This window comes from Patiria miniata, unplaced genomic scaffold (genome assembly GCF_015706575.1).
Source record: "Patiria miniata isolate m_02_andy unplaced genomic scaffold, ASM1570657v1 HiC_scaffold_24, whole genome shotgun sequence".
Lineage (NCBI taxonomy): Eukaryota > Metazoa > Echinodermata > Asteroidea > Valvatida > Asterinidae > Patiria > Patiria miniata.
The window spans coordinates 13,735,470-13,751,362 of record NW_024037063.1 but is presented as its reverse complement, the minus strand read 5'-3'; the positions used below and the strand labels follow the sequence as shown (position 1 = coordinate 13,751,362).

The window sequence follows — 15,893 nt, the reverse complement described above, 5'->3', positions numbered from 1 at the left end:
TGTATCGCAAAAGTCAATAATGTCATTTTAATCTAAAAATTTTGAAAAAGTTTTCAGTTAAAATGACAAAATATAAAATGTAACAGAAATAATGAAGGAGATGGATAGTAAGGAAACGGGTGAACAAATAAAAAGAAAATGTAAATAAAACCCAATAATATTAAGCTGCGGCCGCCCCCTATAATCTGGGTAATTTAACTTATTCCAAACTATTGTTAGGCATCAAATAAGTTGAGTTTGGAAATAATTCAACAACTAGAAAAGGCACTACACAGTACATGTTTAGCATGCACATAAACAAGACATTAGAGTAATCACGGAACCCAGACGTTTGTTGGATGGTCAAGTTGACTCCACATTTTAAGTCGAGTTGTACAACAGACGAGTTGGCAAATGGTTGAGTTGGCACATGGACAAGTTGGCAAATGGTCGAGTTGGTTCCAGTCAAGTTGACAAACGGTCGAATTGACTGGATATCTTTACATTGAAGGTCTTACAAAATGGAAGTGCGACACGTACACCAGAATTTCTCAGGCGTCCCACCGCCTTAATGTGTTCAACATATTGTACATATGCGTGGCGAATTGACTCAGGAAATCGGGAACAGGAAATTGCTTCAAGTTTATCGTTATCAATGGATCTATTTCTTGTGAAAATTTGAACAAATAGAATAACTTAGCATCACAGTATATAAACATATTACACTATCGATAAATAAACATTTAGGCCTACACAGCTACATCACGAAGAATTTTTCAGAATTTTTCTGCAAGTGTTTTTTTCCTATTGAATGTAATTTATGGGAAGAATATATTTCCTTGACTTCGACGGAGTACACGATAACTTAAGTAGGCCTTTGCATAAGAGAACGGACACCTGGCCTAAAGGAAACCTCACCTGAAAAAAAGGAAAACAGTTCTGCAGAGAGGATAGGCCTGCATACCGTACCTGTAAACCTGCCACACAACATCAACAAACAAATCGAAGGGGGCAGGGCAAAGCCACCTGCAAATGTCTGCAGAAAAAGAAGGCCGGGTTGCAATAGCATTCCTCAAACTGTCAAAAGCTTACCATTTGGCTTGTAAAGAATACCGAAGCTGAACCAAAAGTAGCCTCATGCTAAAGCCTCAGACTCTACACAGCAGATAGTCCTATGCTAAATTTACACAATCGTTTTTTACAGGTCAAGTGCACGCCAATTAATTCGACGACTGGTAAAAAAGCAGTCACAAATTAAAGTAGGCATGCAAAGTTCAATGACACATGTTTCGAAATCGCACTTACCATCAGGTCAATGTATCCGCCAAAGAGTTTAGTATTCGCCTAACGTAAAAACTAAAATGTATTACCACGATCGGATCGGGCCAACATATGCAAGTGTGTGCGGAGAAATTAACAGGGGTTGTGTTTGGCGCCCTCAAGTGACTGCATTTGGCAATGCATTGCATACATGTGGAACACATTTTCACTGTTTACACAAGTAAAAAAATGTAAACAGAATCCACCTTTTTAATCCCTGTGCAAATGACAAAAGGTGTGCGTGGCAGGGCGAGGACCGGACCACGTTTTGCTTCAGGCAGTAGCGGTCTATCATCGGCTCAGTCAATGTCGTTATCTACATCAGAGCCGAAAACAAACGGTGGTAAAAACACCGGCGACGAGGAGCAAGGGGAAGGGAAAATGGCGATGAATCCTGCCGCTGCTGGTGGTAATGGCGGGGAAAAATCACTGCTTCAAAAGTTCGTACAGATTGCAGTCGTTGTGGCCGCTTATTGGTACGTTTTTTTCTCTCCATTTTTTAAAAAAGTGATCCGTGATGTGGTGTGTGAAGATTTGGGGTGTTGGGCCATTGTTGGGCGTGTTTAGGGGGGGGGGGGGGGGGGCGATATTTTTGGAATTTTGATTAAGAAAGACGGGGGGGGGGGGGGGGGGGGGAGAGAGAAGGGGGAGGGGAATGGGGGGGGGGGATCAGTCGTCTAAATCAGATTTGAGAGAATGTAGTAAACTAGCCCGACTGCGTCTGGCCGTACAGTACTATCGCAAGCTCTGTAGTACGGCCAGACGCTGAATGCTTCCCAAAAGACTGAATTTTTTTGGCCGCTGATGTAGCGATGTTGCTACATCTTTTGATCGAGATTATCTTTTCATCCAGGACAAAAATTTCCACAGTTAAGGTTCTTAGTCGTAGAGCAACTCATACCTTTCCGAAAAAAACGTTCTTTGGTCTCAATATTTTCATCCATCTGGCCAAAAGACGACTTTCAGTGATCAACTTCCACAAATATCGTCCCGAAAATGCTCCCCCATGCGATTTCAAAATGGCGGCCGCGCTGTAACTCATGAATATGCATGAAAAGTCTGTGACGTGTGACCTCGTGTTTTTGGACGTGCGTGCGGCGGGGCCGTACGTACATGTACATATGTACATGTACATTACTTGTAGTAGGCACTTTAGGTGAAAATTTGTTGTTGCTCTTTTGTTTTTAAAATGTTTACAGGATGAAAGGGCAGGTCAATGGCATTAAAAATCTTTTTGAATTTTTGAAATGGCACCTTCCGTTACGGAGATACGGACGTTTTTGTTCCACTTTTTGTCAATGGCAAAGAAGTCCCATGTCAAAGGTCAATCTTTTTATTTTCTTTGTTTTAAGGGTGGCACCGTTGAATTCACATGAAAATGCACTTATTGGCTTATAACTTGAAATATATTTATTGCATGTACATGAAACTTTCAGAATATAATCTACATATGCCAAGCTGTCTTTTCGGCACATAAAATCAAAAGAATTAATTAGTCCTGCATCTTATTTGCATATTAATTAATTAAAATTAGCAAACTTGTGCGCTGTTAACAAGATATACGAGGTACACATTATTAAATATTCCCATAATGTTAAAGGAAAAGTGCCTTACTTGTTCTCATGTTCAAAAAGTCACAACCTTATTAATTAATTGCCTCTAATTAGAAAATGTAATCAATCTGATGCGAAAGCACAGCCAAAGCTAAGTAGGCCTGCATGACTGTGTACGAACACTTAAAACTTCGAATGGGAGATATAGGCCCCCTACTGCCTTTTTGTTTGTCATATGTAACACAACCGAGCATGTAATTTGAATATAATTATATCAACGAGTTATTAATTAATGATAATTATAACCTTAAGACTTGGAATGGAGGAATAGAACTTATGAAACTTGAAAGTTGCAGTTTATATACCAAAAACTACCAAAAAAAAACACTACCCATATTTAAGTAGGAATGACATGTACATGATCATGATGAATTTAATAGCGGAATATAGACTTCTGTTTTTATGATTTTCGGATAATTAATACGCGGAGAAATATTTGGGGCGAACTGACATTGGGGCAACATGGCTGTTACTATAACGGCATTGAATATGGGGCGAAGTGGTTGAGAGTCCATTTTGGGGGCGAAGTAGATGACTGGAACGGTCGCCTCACAAACGGTGAAAAACATAGTCACTTTACATCCTTGTTTTTCATTTACACTAAAATATAAGCTAGTGCCCTTATCACTATCCCCAGTGAACATTTTCACTGAAATAAAGCTCCGCAATTGGACGCAGACACGGACGAAACGATCCAAGCATTAAAGCAACATTTGTCCCACGGCACGGGGCCACGGCACCACGTGGCCCAGTGACGGGCCGACCAACGCAGCGCATCCAGGCAGGCATGCAGTGGAAAGCCACGGTGCGCCGTGTGCACGCACGCGGTACACACAAACTACGTGCGTACAGGCAACTCTCCAAAAGTGCTATCATTTTCGTTTCCCTTTCCGTTGACTTTTTTCAAATCGTAGATCGTTGTCATTTATATCAATATAAAGCTTGAATATCAATGTTTTACACACACCTTGTTCCCTGGTAAATAACATGAATTTTCATCTTGAAAAACGATGCTGAAATTTTCAAAACTTCGTATCTCCACTCTTTGTGAACCGATCGACCTAGAACACACACCATGTGAAAGCATGTCTTCGGATCTATTCGGAAAAGCTCACGATGAAGCTCTCCAGCCAATCAGAACGCCCGGTTTCCCTCCGGAAAATTTCACCCCGAAACCGAGTGCATACGAAGTGCCGCGAAAAGCGGTGCCGCGTCATGACCTTCAAGATCGGCACGAGAAGGTGATCGCGAAGTATGGGCACCGCGTTACTTCTGTCGCCATAAAACCAGATCAACGAAGAATTTGACAATGAATTTCGGTGGAAGTACACATGAAATACTCAGAATGAATGTCTCCAAATTTGAAAACGATCGGTTCAGCACTTTTTTTGTTATGATTTTTCAAAGTTCATCAGGACATTTGAGCCTGTGTGCTTGGTTCCGCGTGTGCGTGTGTTGAGGTTAAGACTCCTGTAATTCGACACCCCACTGAAGTGCCTACTTGTAGACAACAGCCCAGTACGTGCATGCACACCGCCGCGCGGACGTACATGTACGTACGGCGCCGCCGCACGCACGTCCAAAAACACGAGGTCACACGTCACAGACTTTTCATGCATATTCATGAGTTACAGCGCGGCCGCCATTTTGAAATCGCATGGGGGAGCATTTTCAGGACGATATTTGTGGAAGTTGATCACTGAAAGTCGTCTTTTGGCCAGATGGATGAAAATATTGAGACCAAAGAACGTTTTTTCGGAAAGGTATGAGTTGCTCTACGACTAAGAACCTTAACTGTGGAAATTTTTGTCCTGGATGAAAAGATAATCTCGATCAAAAGATGTAGCAAAATCGCTACATCAGCGGCCAAAAAAATTCAGTCTTTTGGGAAGCATTCAGCGTCTGGCCGTACTACAGAGCTTGCGATAGTACTGTACGGCCAGACGCAGTCGGGCTAGTAGTAAACCTGATGCCACTTCTTTGGTTGTGTACAAAGTCTATGGAGAGTTTAGTGGGGAAAAAAAATTGCCAGCTGACACCATGTACCACTCTGACTGAGATTGTGTACAAATTCAAAAATTCTATGGGGAGTCTAGACATTTTTCTAGTCCCAGATTCATGACTTATCATTTTTACAATGAATGACCTTTATTGAGATGATATATGAAGAAAAAAGTGGAGTCAGGTTGTAACATTTTTTCTCCGCTTAGTGCATTTTACTCATCTATGCATCGAAGAGGGCGCTGTAACTTATGTAAGATCTCTCCGGCTATATCGTTTAGGCCCTAGGCCAAGCCCGCAGGAACGGGGTGTGCTGTGGGTGCTGCAGCACCCCCAACTTTTTGGATTGGGGTGCTGGAATATGCTTCAGCACCCCCTACTCCCGGGAAAAATGTGTTCCAGCCAGCAGTATTCTATGACGATGAAATTGTGTCGATACGCTATACATTATGCTTGCTCTACAAATATCTCCTTCGTTTTGTCCGTTTCTAGTTTTGCCGCGGCTAAGTGCGGCGCTTTGAACGTCTTGCACAAACACTGTAAAATATCAAGAGGAGGTATTTTCTAAATCTTCAGGCAGTGCAGAATCAATATTTAGATAGGTATCTAAAATCATGACATGTCTATGATATTTCCGCCATGGTAGAAGCGTTGACCCGAAAGCAATAACCTCAGTCAGCCATGACAATGGTGGCAAAGTTGATCATGCTTGCCAGGATTTTTTTCATTCGATCTTTCAATAGGGGCAAATGTTCATACCTTTCCCCTGAAGGTTTTTCTTTTCATTTGAAAGTCTCATTGACGTTGCTAGCATTCTGTACACAACAACAATTAGCAAGGTTTCCACACACACATCCCCAACCTATAATAGGAGTGGGACGGGCTTTCATGGAAACTAGTCGTGCTTGTCTGGCAGTATCTAACCTTTTCGCAAATACCACTTCCCCTGAATTTGCACAATGATGATAAGTATTGTGGGAAGAAAAATAGCCACCGATTTTGCGCCTTTTCCCTTCCCTTTATTGTGTAAAATCACTCAAGATGTGATTAAAGGTCTGTAACATCTGTGTAGTAAACCTTTGAAAAAAAATTGAAAAATACTTCTGTTTTAATTAAATCGGCTTATGCTGCTCTTCTAAAGCCTATTGATGGTGGCAGTAAAAGTTTAATTCAGTCTTTTAAATTTGCCGTGCGTGAGAAATGAAAAGGTTTTTCTTCCCTTTTGTCAACGTTACAAGGAACGTCAAAATCACTCTTTTGGCATTGTGTACAGTAAGCCAGCAGTCATGGCAGCTGTACATGTGCTGTCAACAAATATAATGGTGACGTTCACCTCAAACCATTAGGCCTAACTGGTGATTTATTTTGATATTTTTTTTCTTTCAGGTTTATCTCCATTTCCCTGGTGTTCATCAATAAATATCTTCTGAGTAGCCAGGATCTCAAGGTAAACTCTAGTCTGAACATTTAGGACTCTCAATACTGTGTATGAGAGTCCCAAAACTTAAGGTATTGAAAACGTCAAACTTGGCTGGTGAAATACTGTGGACCTTGTTTGAATAGTTTTGGTACTGGATAAGTTGTGACTGACTTGTGATGACTTGTGATGACTTGTGATGGCTTGTGATGGCTTGTGATGACTTGTGATGACTTGTGATGACTTGTGATGACTTGTGATGACTTGTGGTGACTTGTGATGACTTGTGATGAGTTGTGATGACTTGTGGTGACTTGTGATGACTTGTGATGACTTGTGAGGACTTTAGATGACTTGTGATGACTTGTAATGACTTGTGATGACTTGTGATTACATGTGATGCCATGTGATGACTTGTGATGACTTGTGATGACTTGTGATGACATGTGATGACTTGTGATGACATTTGATGACTTGTGATGACCTGTGATGACTTTTGATGACATGTGATGACTTGTGATGACTTGTGATGACTTGTGATAACTTGTGATGACTTGTGATGACTTGTGGTGACTTGTGATGACTTGTGATGACTTGTGACTGACTTGTGATGACTTGTGATGACTTGTGATGACTTGTGATGACTTGCGATCCATCCCTTGTACCTTGACTGCCTGAAAAATAAGGCAGCTTACCTAGTTGACATGGACAACAGAGTCTTTGTTCATACTCAGTGGGGGAGTCAGTGAGTCAGTTAGTCAGTCGATCAGTCAGTCAATGACTCGGTCAGAGGACAGTACAATGTAGGCTGGTGGTTCAGGTCCAGTAATAACCTATTACTATGACAACACCTTCAGTGATTACTATTTCTCACCGATTTTTCCAATATTATTTCCGCATCATGTGGCTGACTTGATTTGAATAAATGTTTCGTTTTTTCAATTCTGTCTTCCTTGCAGCTGGATGCACCACTCTTTGTGACTTTCTTCCAATGCAGCGTCACGGTCATGATTTGCGTAGTGCTAGGCATTCTGGGAACTGTGGCGCCCTCTATTGTCAGTTTTCCGGCATTAAAATTTGACTACAAGATCACCAGAGAGGTACAGACAAAGTACAAACAAAGGAAAAGGGAAGAGGAACAAAAGAAAACCCTCGATTTACACCATAAACAAACGTGTCTGAGTGTGCCAACCTTACCATCTTTATGTGGACCTGACAACAAAACAGATCCACATAATGCAGGGTGTGTGAACGTTATGGACTAAGCCAGGTCCACATACGGTTTCTCTGGAAAACAGGTTTAGAGGCATTTTTGGGTTAGGCCAAAAAAAAAAGTCTCCGGTTTCTGGTTTTCGCGCGCGTCGCCATAGCCATGCGCGTCGGCAAAATGAAAAAGTTTTTTTTCAATGAAAGATGATGTCTCAAAACCGCCAAACTCACTGGTTTGACTGGAATCCTGCTGCTGCACAATTTTAACGTGTTTCTAGATGGGGTTATGATCGAGAATAAGCTTCATGTGGCCTCTCTGGACTCCCATATATTTGCACTTAGTTTAGTCGGGCACCATTTGCAGTCATCAGCCGACATTTGAAGCAAAAAAGTCAGGTAAAAAAAACAAAAAAAGCCGCGTCGCCGCACCACTTTTTGGACAAGCTCCATACCAGAAACCGGAGACTTTTTTTTTTTTGGCCAATAGGGTCATCCATCCCAAAATGAAGAGAAAATCAGGATAAAATATTTGGGTTAAGAGAGTTTTCACAGTGTGAGTAAAAAAAAAAATTTCCTCCAGTTTTCCTTAACTGTGCAAAAACAAAGGAATGTCCACACAGGGTATGTAATGTTAAAATGTGTGTATGTTCCATTTTGGTAAGGTTTACTGTCGGTCATCAATCTCAAACAAACTTGATCTGTGGTTAGTGCTCATGGTATCTGGTTAAGTCATTAGATTATTAAGGTTACTCTACCAGCCATATTGATATATCGTGTTTGGAAAGAAACTCTTTCAATTGGAATTAACTTTTCTGGGTTTTAACTTTTTGATTTGATAGCAACACACTTCTGAGTCCTATTGTCTTAATGGTTCTATTGTATCAACAGGTGTTACCACTCTCTATTGTCTTTGTTGGAATGATTACAATGAACAACCTTTGTCTGAAATATGTCGGAGTGGCGTTCTACAACATTGGGCGGTCCCTGACTACAGTATTTAATGTGGTAAGTATTACGACTTACCTTAATAATACTTGCTGTTGAATTTCAGTGTCATGAAATTTAGTCGGAAATTCAAAAAAAAAAAAAAAAATTATTTCCAAAAGTGGGCACAAAATCGGCCGAGTGTTCCCTAACGTGGCACACTTAAACAAACCTCGGAAAATCACAAGTTAACATTAAAGAATTTTTTTTAAAGTTGGCAAATTCTGATAAACTATTATTATCTCCACTCGCATACCCAACTAGAAGTTTGTCAGAAAAGTATTTTCTTATTTTTGGACCCATCTTTTAACCCTAACCGCCCTGAATCCTCCAAAATCCTTTTTGCAAATTGGAGGAATTTGCAGGATTGACGTTACATGGCCAAAGTGCGTTGCTGATTTCGGAGTACGCACTGTGTCAAGGTCTTGGGCCGGACCTTGTGTTGTTTATGCTCAGCCGTGCATAAATTTAGTCCTTGATTATACTCCGCACTGCTCCAGGATGTCACTGACTCTGCCTCAGCCTATTGACAGTCATAGCCGGAGGATTTTGCAGGATTCAGGCAGTGGTCGACCCTCCATGGACCACATTCAAGAAACAACGGAGGAATTTGCAGGATTGAGGCTTTATGCTATTTTTCCATGAGGCCAATTGGAGGATTTTGCAGGATTGAGGCTACATCCTAGCAAAAAGGCCTAGGGAGTTAGGATTAAAGAGCACTTCATAATAAAATTGGCAAATCACGCCAAAATAAATTTCTCTGTAAACTTTGTAACAGGTAGGTAAACTCAAGATTTATGAATGAGAATGTTTAGGGCTTGATGAAATTTCACACTCGCTGTTAAATTTGAGGTAAAAACTTTTGCTCTAGCAAGGCACTAGTGGCGAAAAATCAAAGTGCGCCACATTAGAGGCCAGGCCACGTGACGGGACATCAACAATATGTGCTTAACAAAAACAGATCACCATTCTAAATCACATGCAATGTACCGGTTCACATTTTAAATTAAAATTCTTCCTCTAAATTCCACTCTCAATTCACTGCCAGTGACTTTTCAGAATACCCGGAACATATTAAAATAAACATCACAATAAAATTAGTGAGAATCATCATGGAGCTGAGCTTTAGACACAGTGATGAAGTTTAGGTTTCACAGAATAAAAGGAAAACATAAACTTCCAATAATAGATCACACTGAATATTTTTGGCAGTATTTGAATTGTGTCAAGTTTATAGCAAAATTTAGCTTAGTAGTTGGCAACTTACTTTTCTCTTTTTGCTCTTGGTTTAGATGTTGTCCTACGTATTTCTCAAGCAGACCACGTCTCTGAAGGCAATCCTGTGCTGTTGTATCATCATCCTAGGCTTTCTCCTAGGCGTTAACCAGGAGGATAGTGCAGGTACCAGACTGTCTCTAGTATTTGGTTAAGGGAATAAATATGTGCTTGGCGAGTTTTAAACAAGAACATTTAAAACTGGCTCAGGGGTCTGGACGCCGATAATGGCCGAGCGGAAGGCGAGGGACGTTATCGGCGACCAGACCCCTGTGCGGGTTTCAAACGTATGTTTAACACTGCCCAAGCACATATTTATTCCCATTCATAAATACCTTTAAGTCAAAAAGTCAAAACAAGTCAAAAATTATAAATTTCCAACAATTTTGTTTAACAATTTTACTTCATGTTTTTTAAACACCCCTCTAGCTATTTTATGGTATGTGCCTCTTGCGAGTAGCTGTAGACATCTCCTTATATGGAGATTGGCGCGAGCATGGCGCGTATTGCGCAATGTGGCGCAGAACGCTGCAGTGCCGGTGCAGTGTGAATTTAGCTGCAATGCAACCATTGCCCACAAGATATGGGTTTGTGCACATTCCAATGAAACTTAATTTGTGCATGCAGATTAAGTCCATGATCGTTGTTAATGGCTCTATGTTTCTGTATGGAGTCTGTAGTTCTAAGGGTCTCTTAAAATGAGATTTGTTCATGTTTGGAGTGCCGTGGCCTAGTGGTCCGGAGCATTAAATTTGTGGTCTGTGGGTAATTCTGCAGGTTGTGGGTTCGAGTCCTGCCTGGGGTCATGGTGCGTGTTCCCTTGAGCAAGGCGCTTCGTCACTCATTGCTTCTCTCCACCCAGGAGTAGATGGGTACCTGTGAGGGCAGAGTTGGTTACTGTGAGAGGTTGATTACGGCAAAGAGCGCCGAAATGGCTGCCTACTGGCCGTGTATGCTCCCCAGGGAGTTGAAAAGGTTTCAGGAGTGTTTGCCCGTTGAACAGGGGTAATCATAATTGCCTGTTATGATTATTATTACCCTGATTTCTTCCCCTTTCATCAGGTGTGTTGTCGTACATCGGCGTCGTCTACGGTATCTTGGCCAGCCTGTGCGTCAGCCTCAATGCCATCTTCACCAAGAAGACCCTCCCGTCCGTCGAGAACAACATCTGGCGTCTCATGTTCTACAACAACATCAACGCCCTCCTGCTGTTCCTGCCGCTCCTCTACCTAACCGACGAGATCACCGCCATCCAGAATTTCAACAACCTCCACAGCCCCCACTTCTGGGCGGTCATGTCCGTAAGCGGACTCTTCGGTTTTCTGATCGGCTACATCACGGGGCTCCAGATTAAAGTCACCAGCCCGTTGACGCACAACATCAGCGGCACGGCCAAGGCCTGCGCCCAGACCATCCTGGCCGTCGGCTACTTTCAGGACGTGAAGACTGCCCTCTGGTGGCTGAGTAATTTCTTGGTTCTGGGCGGCTCGGCCCTCTACAGTCACGTCCGGAGGCAGGAGATGACGAAAGAACACAAGGAGAATCTGAAGGCCATGGCAGAAGATAGTAAAGCTAGTAACAGTTTGAAATCGGGAAAGATGATTAGTGTCTAGAAGTGTCTGATGCTCCAGAAAGCGGTAAAGCTACTTAGAAAATGAAACAAAATTTGAACCTCTGTGGACCTTGGAATATTAGCATGGGTCTAACAGATTACTTTTATTGGTAATCCTTTAGAATATTCACATATTTACTTTCAGGTTTCGATAGTACATGTACATTAGAGCACTGCAACAACAAACATGGGATCTACATGTACTAAAAAAATGTTTAGGAGCGTTTTCACATTCGCATTGGTGTGAAAAATGGTTTTATTTAAATCCTTGCTACCGGCTTGAAAAGTAATGCATGGATTAGAGGGAATTTAACACACAGCAGTCATGCGTCACCGGTTTTCTTGGTGATGTATGTATTCATTTTTCTATGTACAGGGTTGGTAAGATCATAGAGCACATGGTAGTATACAGAAGTTCTTGACCAAGTTAAAATGTATTTATTTATTTTTGGGAAAAGTTCCTTTCTATAACATTTTTGGACAGAGGTTATACATATAATACACATGCATGCTGTGTAAATCGATATTTTTATTAGAAATGCTATTGTTGTGTTGAAGGGGCACTAGGTCCTGAAATCCCCGAAAATGTCATATTTTGGATTGTTTACTTAGCCTATTTCAAACATCTGGTTGAAAGGAAACCAACCTAATGTCTTACCGTTCCCGAGAAAAGACGGAAAAAACCCAGTTGTTTACATCGGTCACGACGGAGTACGAATACGTTTTTCGTGTCATTCTCAGTGTACGATATACACGTTGTGTGTCTCGGGAACAGCGGTGACCAATCACCAATGCAAAAAATATGGTTTCTTCAACGTCCGCAAAAGGCAAACACTTTATAAATGAAATCACATCTAGCATCAAAACAGCTCGAATTTATGGGGTCGCAAAAGTGGACCCCAAAATTTTCGCACGCATAATACAGGAATAACACAAAAACGCCCAGTTTTGAAAGGATAGTTGTGTGGATGTTTATATCCTACTTTTAAATGTTCTTTCCGATCAACATCATCTCGTTCAAAGCGCCTTTTATAGCGCAATCGGGCTGTTCCAGGACCCAGTGTCCCTTTAAGGGTAGAGTATAGTATAAATCATGCACTGAACTGACAATTTATAGCAACCGTGTGCGTTGTGTCAACGCTTGCGCACAGCCATTCAAGGCTTCGCCAAATTGACACATCTTTGGAAATGGCCTTCTTTTATTGTTTTCTTCAAAATGACACCATACCAGAAGGAATAATTTCACAGGGAGTTTAGTGCCATTACTATCTTTAAACCAAGTACACTTTTCAACAATAATTTTGTCAGTTACTTTTTGGATAGCTGCAAATGATATACTCTACCTTTAATGACCACAGTTGATATGTAATTTGACAAGGTATGGAAATGTTCATTATCCTTTAAATCTTTGAATGTGGAATGTATTATCTTATTTAGGCGGAATTAAACGTGTGCTATAACAGTCAAGCCAATAGAAGTATGTTGGCTTGCTATACGCAGAGTTAAGAACGATCTGAAAAGCATAATCCTAGATTTATTTGTACATAAAGCACATTTACTTTCACTTTTAGAAGGAAAAAAAAATTGTCATCTATTTTGGTGCATTTACATTCCATTCTTTTTACACCTTAATTTTATCTTCTAGATTTTCCCTTTTTTAAGTTAAAAGTTTTCTGGTGGTAGGTCATTAAAAAAAATGAGATTAAGTCATGCAACAGTGAATGTAAGCATGTGCAGTTTTGGTTGTATGGTGTTCATTTGAGAATAGCATCATGTTGATACAATTGGTATTGATATTTTTTTGGTCCAAGATTTTGGCTTTTTTTTATAGGCCCAAGATTTCAGGATGTCACACTTTGTTTACAAGTGCTTTCCATGTAGGATGGGACTGGGATATTGTCCCCGCTTTAGCTAAAAAAAACAAACTAAAAAAAAAACACATACATGTCTGGGTCGTTCTACAATGTTCTAGAAAGTTTAGGTCCACTTTTTTTTCCTGTCCCTGTTACATCTGACATCTATGATTGTATAATTCTGATGCACTCCTTAATGCAGTCGTCCGTCAAGAGTGATTATGAATAGCAAACTACCTACCCAACAAATTTTGTTTGAAGTTATTCTTAATGATACTTGAATGGCAAATTACAAAGTACCAAGGAAACAGAGACAGGGAAAATGTCACATTTTGACCCTACATTTATTGAATGACCCATGTTCAAACAAAGAGTGACCATCACTTTAGGCCCCCCAAAAAAGTCTTCGGTTTCTGGTATGGAGCTTGCCCCAAAAGTGGTGCGGCGACACAGCTTTTTAAAATTTTTTTTCCTTCAAATGTCGGCTGATGACTGCAAATGGTGCCCGACTAAATTTAGTGCAAAACGTATTGGAGCCCAGAGAGGCCACATAAAGCTTATACTCGATCATAACCCCATCTAAAAACCGTTAAAATTGTGCAGCAGCAGGATTCCAGTCAAACCAGTGAGTTTGGCACAGACATTATCTTACATTGAAAAAAAAAAAGTTTAATTTTGCCGACGTGCATGGCTACGGTGACGCGCGCGCAAACCAGAAACTGGAGACTTTTTTTTTTGGCCTAATGGGCTATTTATCTGTTTCGCAAAACGCAAGGTGCATTTTGCATTTTTACTTTTTGTATAGTTTGTTAAAATATTGTTACAAAAATATTAAATTAAGTCTCAAGTATTTAAGATGCTTTTTAAGAGCAGTACAGCAGTTGTCGTCTATTGTTTTACTCAGTCTTTGGAACAGTTAGTTTTGGAACAACTTTTTGTTGACGTAGCTATTGAAATATTTAGTTTTTAGATCGTCTTTATTTTTATGGGATGTCTTAATTCGTTACAGGCTTTCAAAATGCCAAGTTTTTGGTTAACAAGTTTGAATATTATTGGTATATTGGATAAAAACGTCCACAAAAGAATTCACTCGGTTGACAAGTTACTTTATATGTTATTTTCGCAACCATTTTTTATTCAGAAATATTCTGTATTTTTGTTCAAACAATTTAAGCAGGACTCTATGGAGCAAGCAATTCATTATATTGTAAATAAAATTTATTTACAAATAAACTTTTATTTGTACATCCTAAAATGGTGCAAGCTTTCAAGTGTTTTGGATTTTAGTTGCAATTTAGAAACATTTTTTTCGAAAGTAAGCCCTGTATCACATTATGATAAAAAACTACTTTACAAAGAATTATACTCTTCTACAACATGTCTGTTTTGTGACCTAAATATTCCAACACAAACATGAGAATTCAAAACGACACAAACTTCATTTTGTCAAGGTTTAACAATAAAGCAAATCTGAGCTTTAAAAAAAAAAATGTGACCATGAAGTTGGTTTTCAAGGCGGTATTTCCGAACAGATAATTTACGTCACCTGTTTTCGATGGGTGTGCTGTGCACCCTACATGACAAAGTTGCAGCATAGTTATGCAATGTTTTCAAGATGGCGTAGATTTCAATATGGCGACAGATACACTGTGCCTCATGAGGGTTGCAGACCAGTAAATACATTTCCATAGAGCTCGATGATAAATGCATAGTTATGCAATGCATAGTTATGCATAGCATAGTTATGCAATGTTTTCAAGATGGCGTAGATTTCAATATGGCGACAGATACACTGTGCCTCATGAGGGTTGCAGACCAGTAAATACATTTCCATAGAGCTCGATGATAAATGCCACCACTTCAGAAATTAAGGACAACTTACAACTCTCTGAGGTGTTCAAGACGTACATCAAATTAAAGCTTATTTCATCATCTTTCATTTTCTGTTCATTTTTCTGGGGGTTAAACAACGACTTTTGGGAGAAAATTCCATCCAAAGATGATCACCCCTAAACCAGTCCTGAAGCCCATCGCCATTTTGAAAATGGACACCTACGCTCCATTGCAAAATAGAGCCATTTTAGGGTCTAATCATCATCCACATTTTACAGAAATACGAGCTCGCAGTCCTCTGCACGGCTTCCAACCGTCTTTTTACAAATCATGAAGTTCACAGCCTTCAAAATGCTCTAATGCTGAAGAATTTGAGAGCATGCACATCGTGATTTGGCTGGCGTAGGCAATTTTGGACTGATTTACTGGTCTGCACCCTGAGGGTGCTATTACTGTAACAAATGATAGACTGGTTCTCAGTCCCTCCATCATCAATTCTGACTTTGTGAATAAGAAAAATGTATTCAAAACAACAGTCTTACATCTTCAACTGAGCATTGTTCCAACAGTGCAACAGAGACCAGTTGGCCATGATGGAATGTTGCATTTCAACAATGCATGTTCAAAATCACATGTCCTCAGTGCTTCAAAGTTACAACTTTCCAAACTCCTTTCAAGGATTAACTGGCAACAATCCAAAGACACATCACAGATAAGATAACCAGATGTGATTTTGGATTCTTCAGATTTAATCTTTAGCATGGATTTGGAAGATGTGGATTTTGAAGGATTGGGAT

At 40.2% G+C, this 15,893-nt stretch overlaps 2 protein-coding genes across 2 annotated transcripts in view; one reads left to right on the top strand and one right to left on the bottom strand.

The window, feature by feature from the left end:
- Positions 1-1,220, bottom strand: part of LOC119732026 — a 49,892-nt gene extending 48,672 nt beyond the window's left edge. The window contains exon 1 of the mRNA XM_038205394.1: positions 1,072-1,220. The gene's annotated coding sequence lies outside the window, so the exon portion shown is untranslated. The remainder of the gene's footprint in view (positions 1-1,071) is intronic.
- Positions 1,221-1,428: 208 nt separating this feature from the next.
- LOC119732024 (GDP-fucose transporter 1-like) lies at positions 1,429-11,696 on the top strand. Its single transcript, XM_038205392.1, has 6 exons — positions 1,429-1,775; positions 6,300-6,360; positions 7,290-7,430; positions 8,428-8,544; positions 9,816-9,924; positions 10,861-11,696. The coding sequence occupies exons 1-6, from the start codon at positions 1,525-1,527 to the stop codon at positions 11,409-11,411; spliced, it is 1,230 nt and encodes a 409-aa protein (XP_038061320.1). The 5' UTR covers positions 1,429-1,524; the 3' UTR covers positions 11,412-11,696.
- The last annotated feature ends 4,197 nt before the right edge of the window (positions 11,697-15,893 follow it).

What these genes read in the sequence shown, in the direction of transcription:
- LOC119732024 (XM_038205392.1), top strand. Translation starts at nt 1,525, where the DNA reads ATGACAAAAGGTGTGCGTGGCAGGGCGAGGACCGGACCACGTTTTGCT. An exon ending in GTCGTTGTGGCCGCTTATTG is followed by an intron (nt 1,776 to 6,299) that starts GTACGTTTTTTT and finishes TTTTTCTTTCAG; the next exon opens with GTTTATCTCCATTTCCCTGG. An exon ending in TGAGTAGCCAGGATCTCAAG is followed by an intron (nt 6,361 to 7,289) that starts GTAAACTCTAGT and finishes TCTTCCTTGCAG; the next exon opens with CTGGATGCACCACTCTTTGT.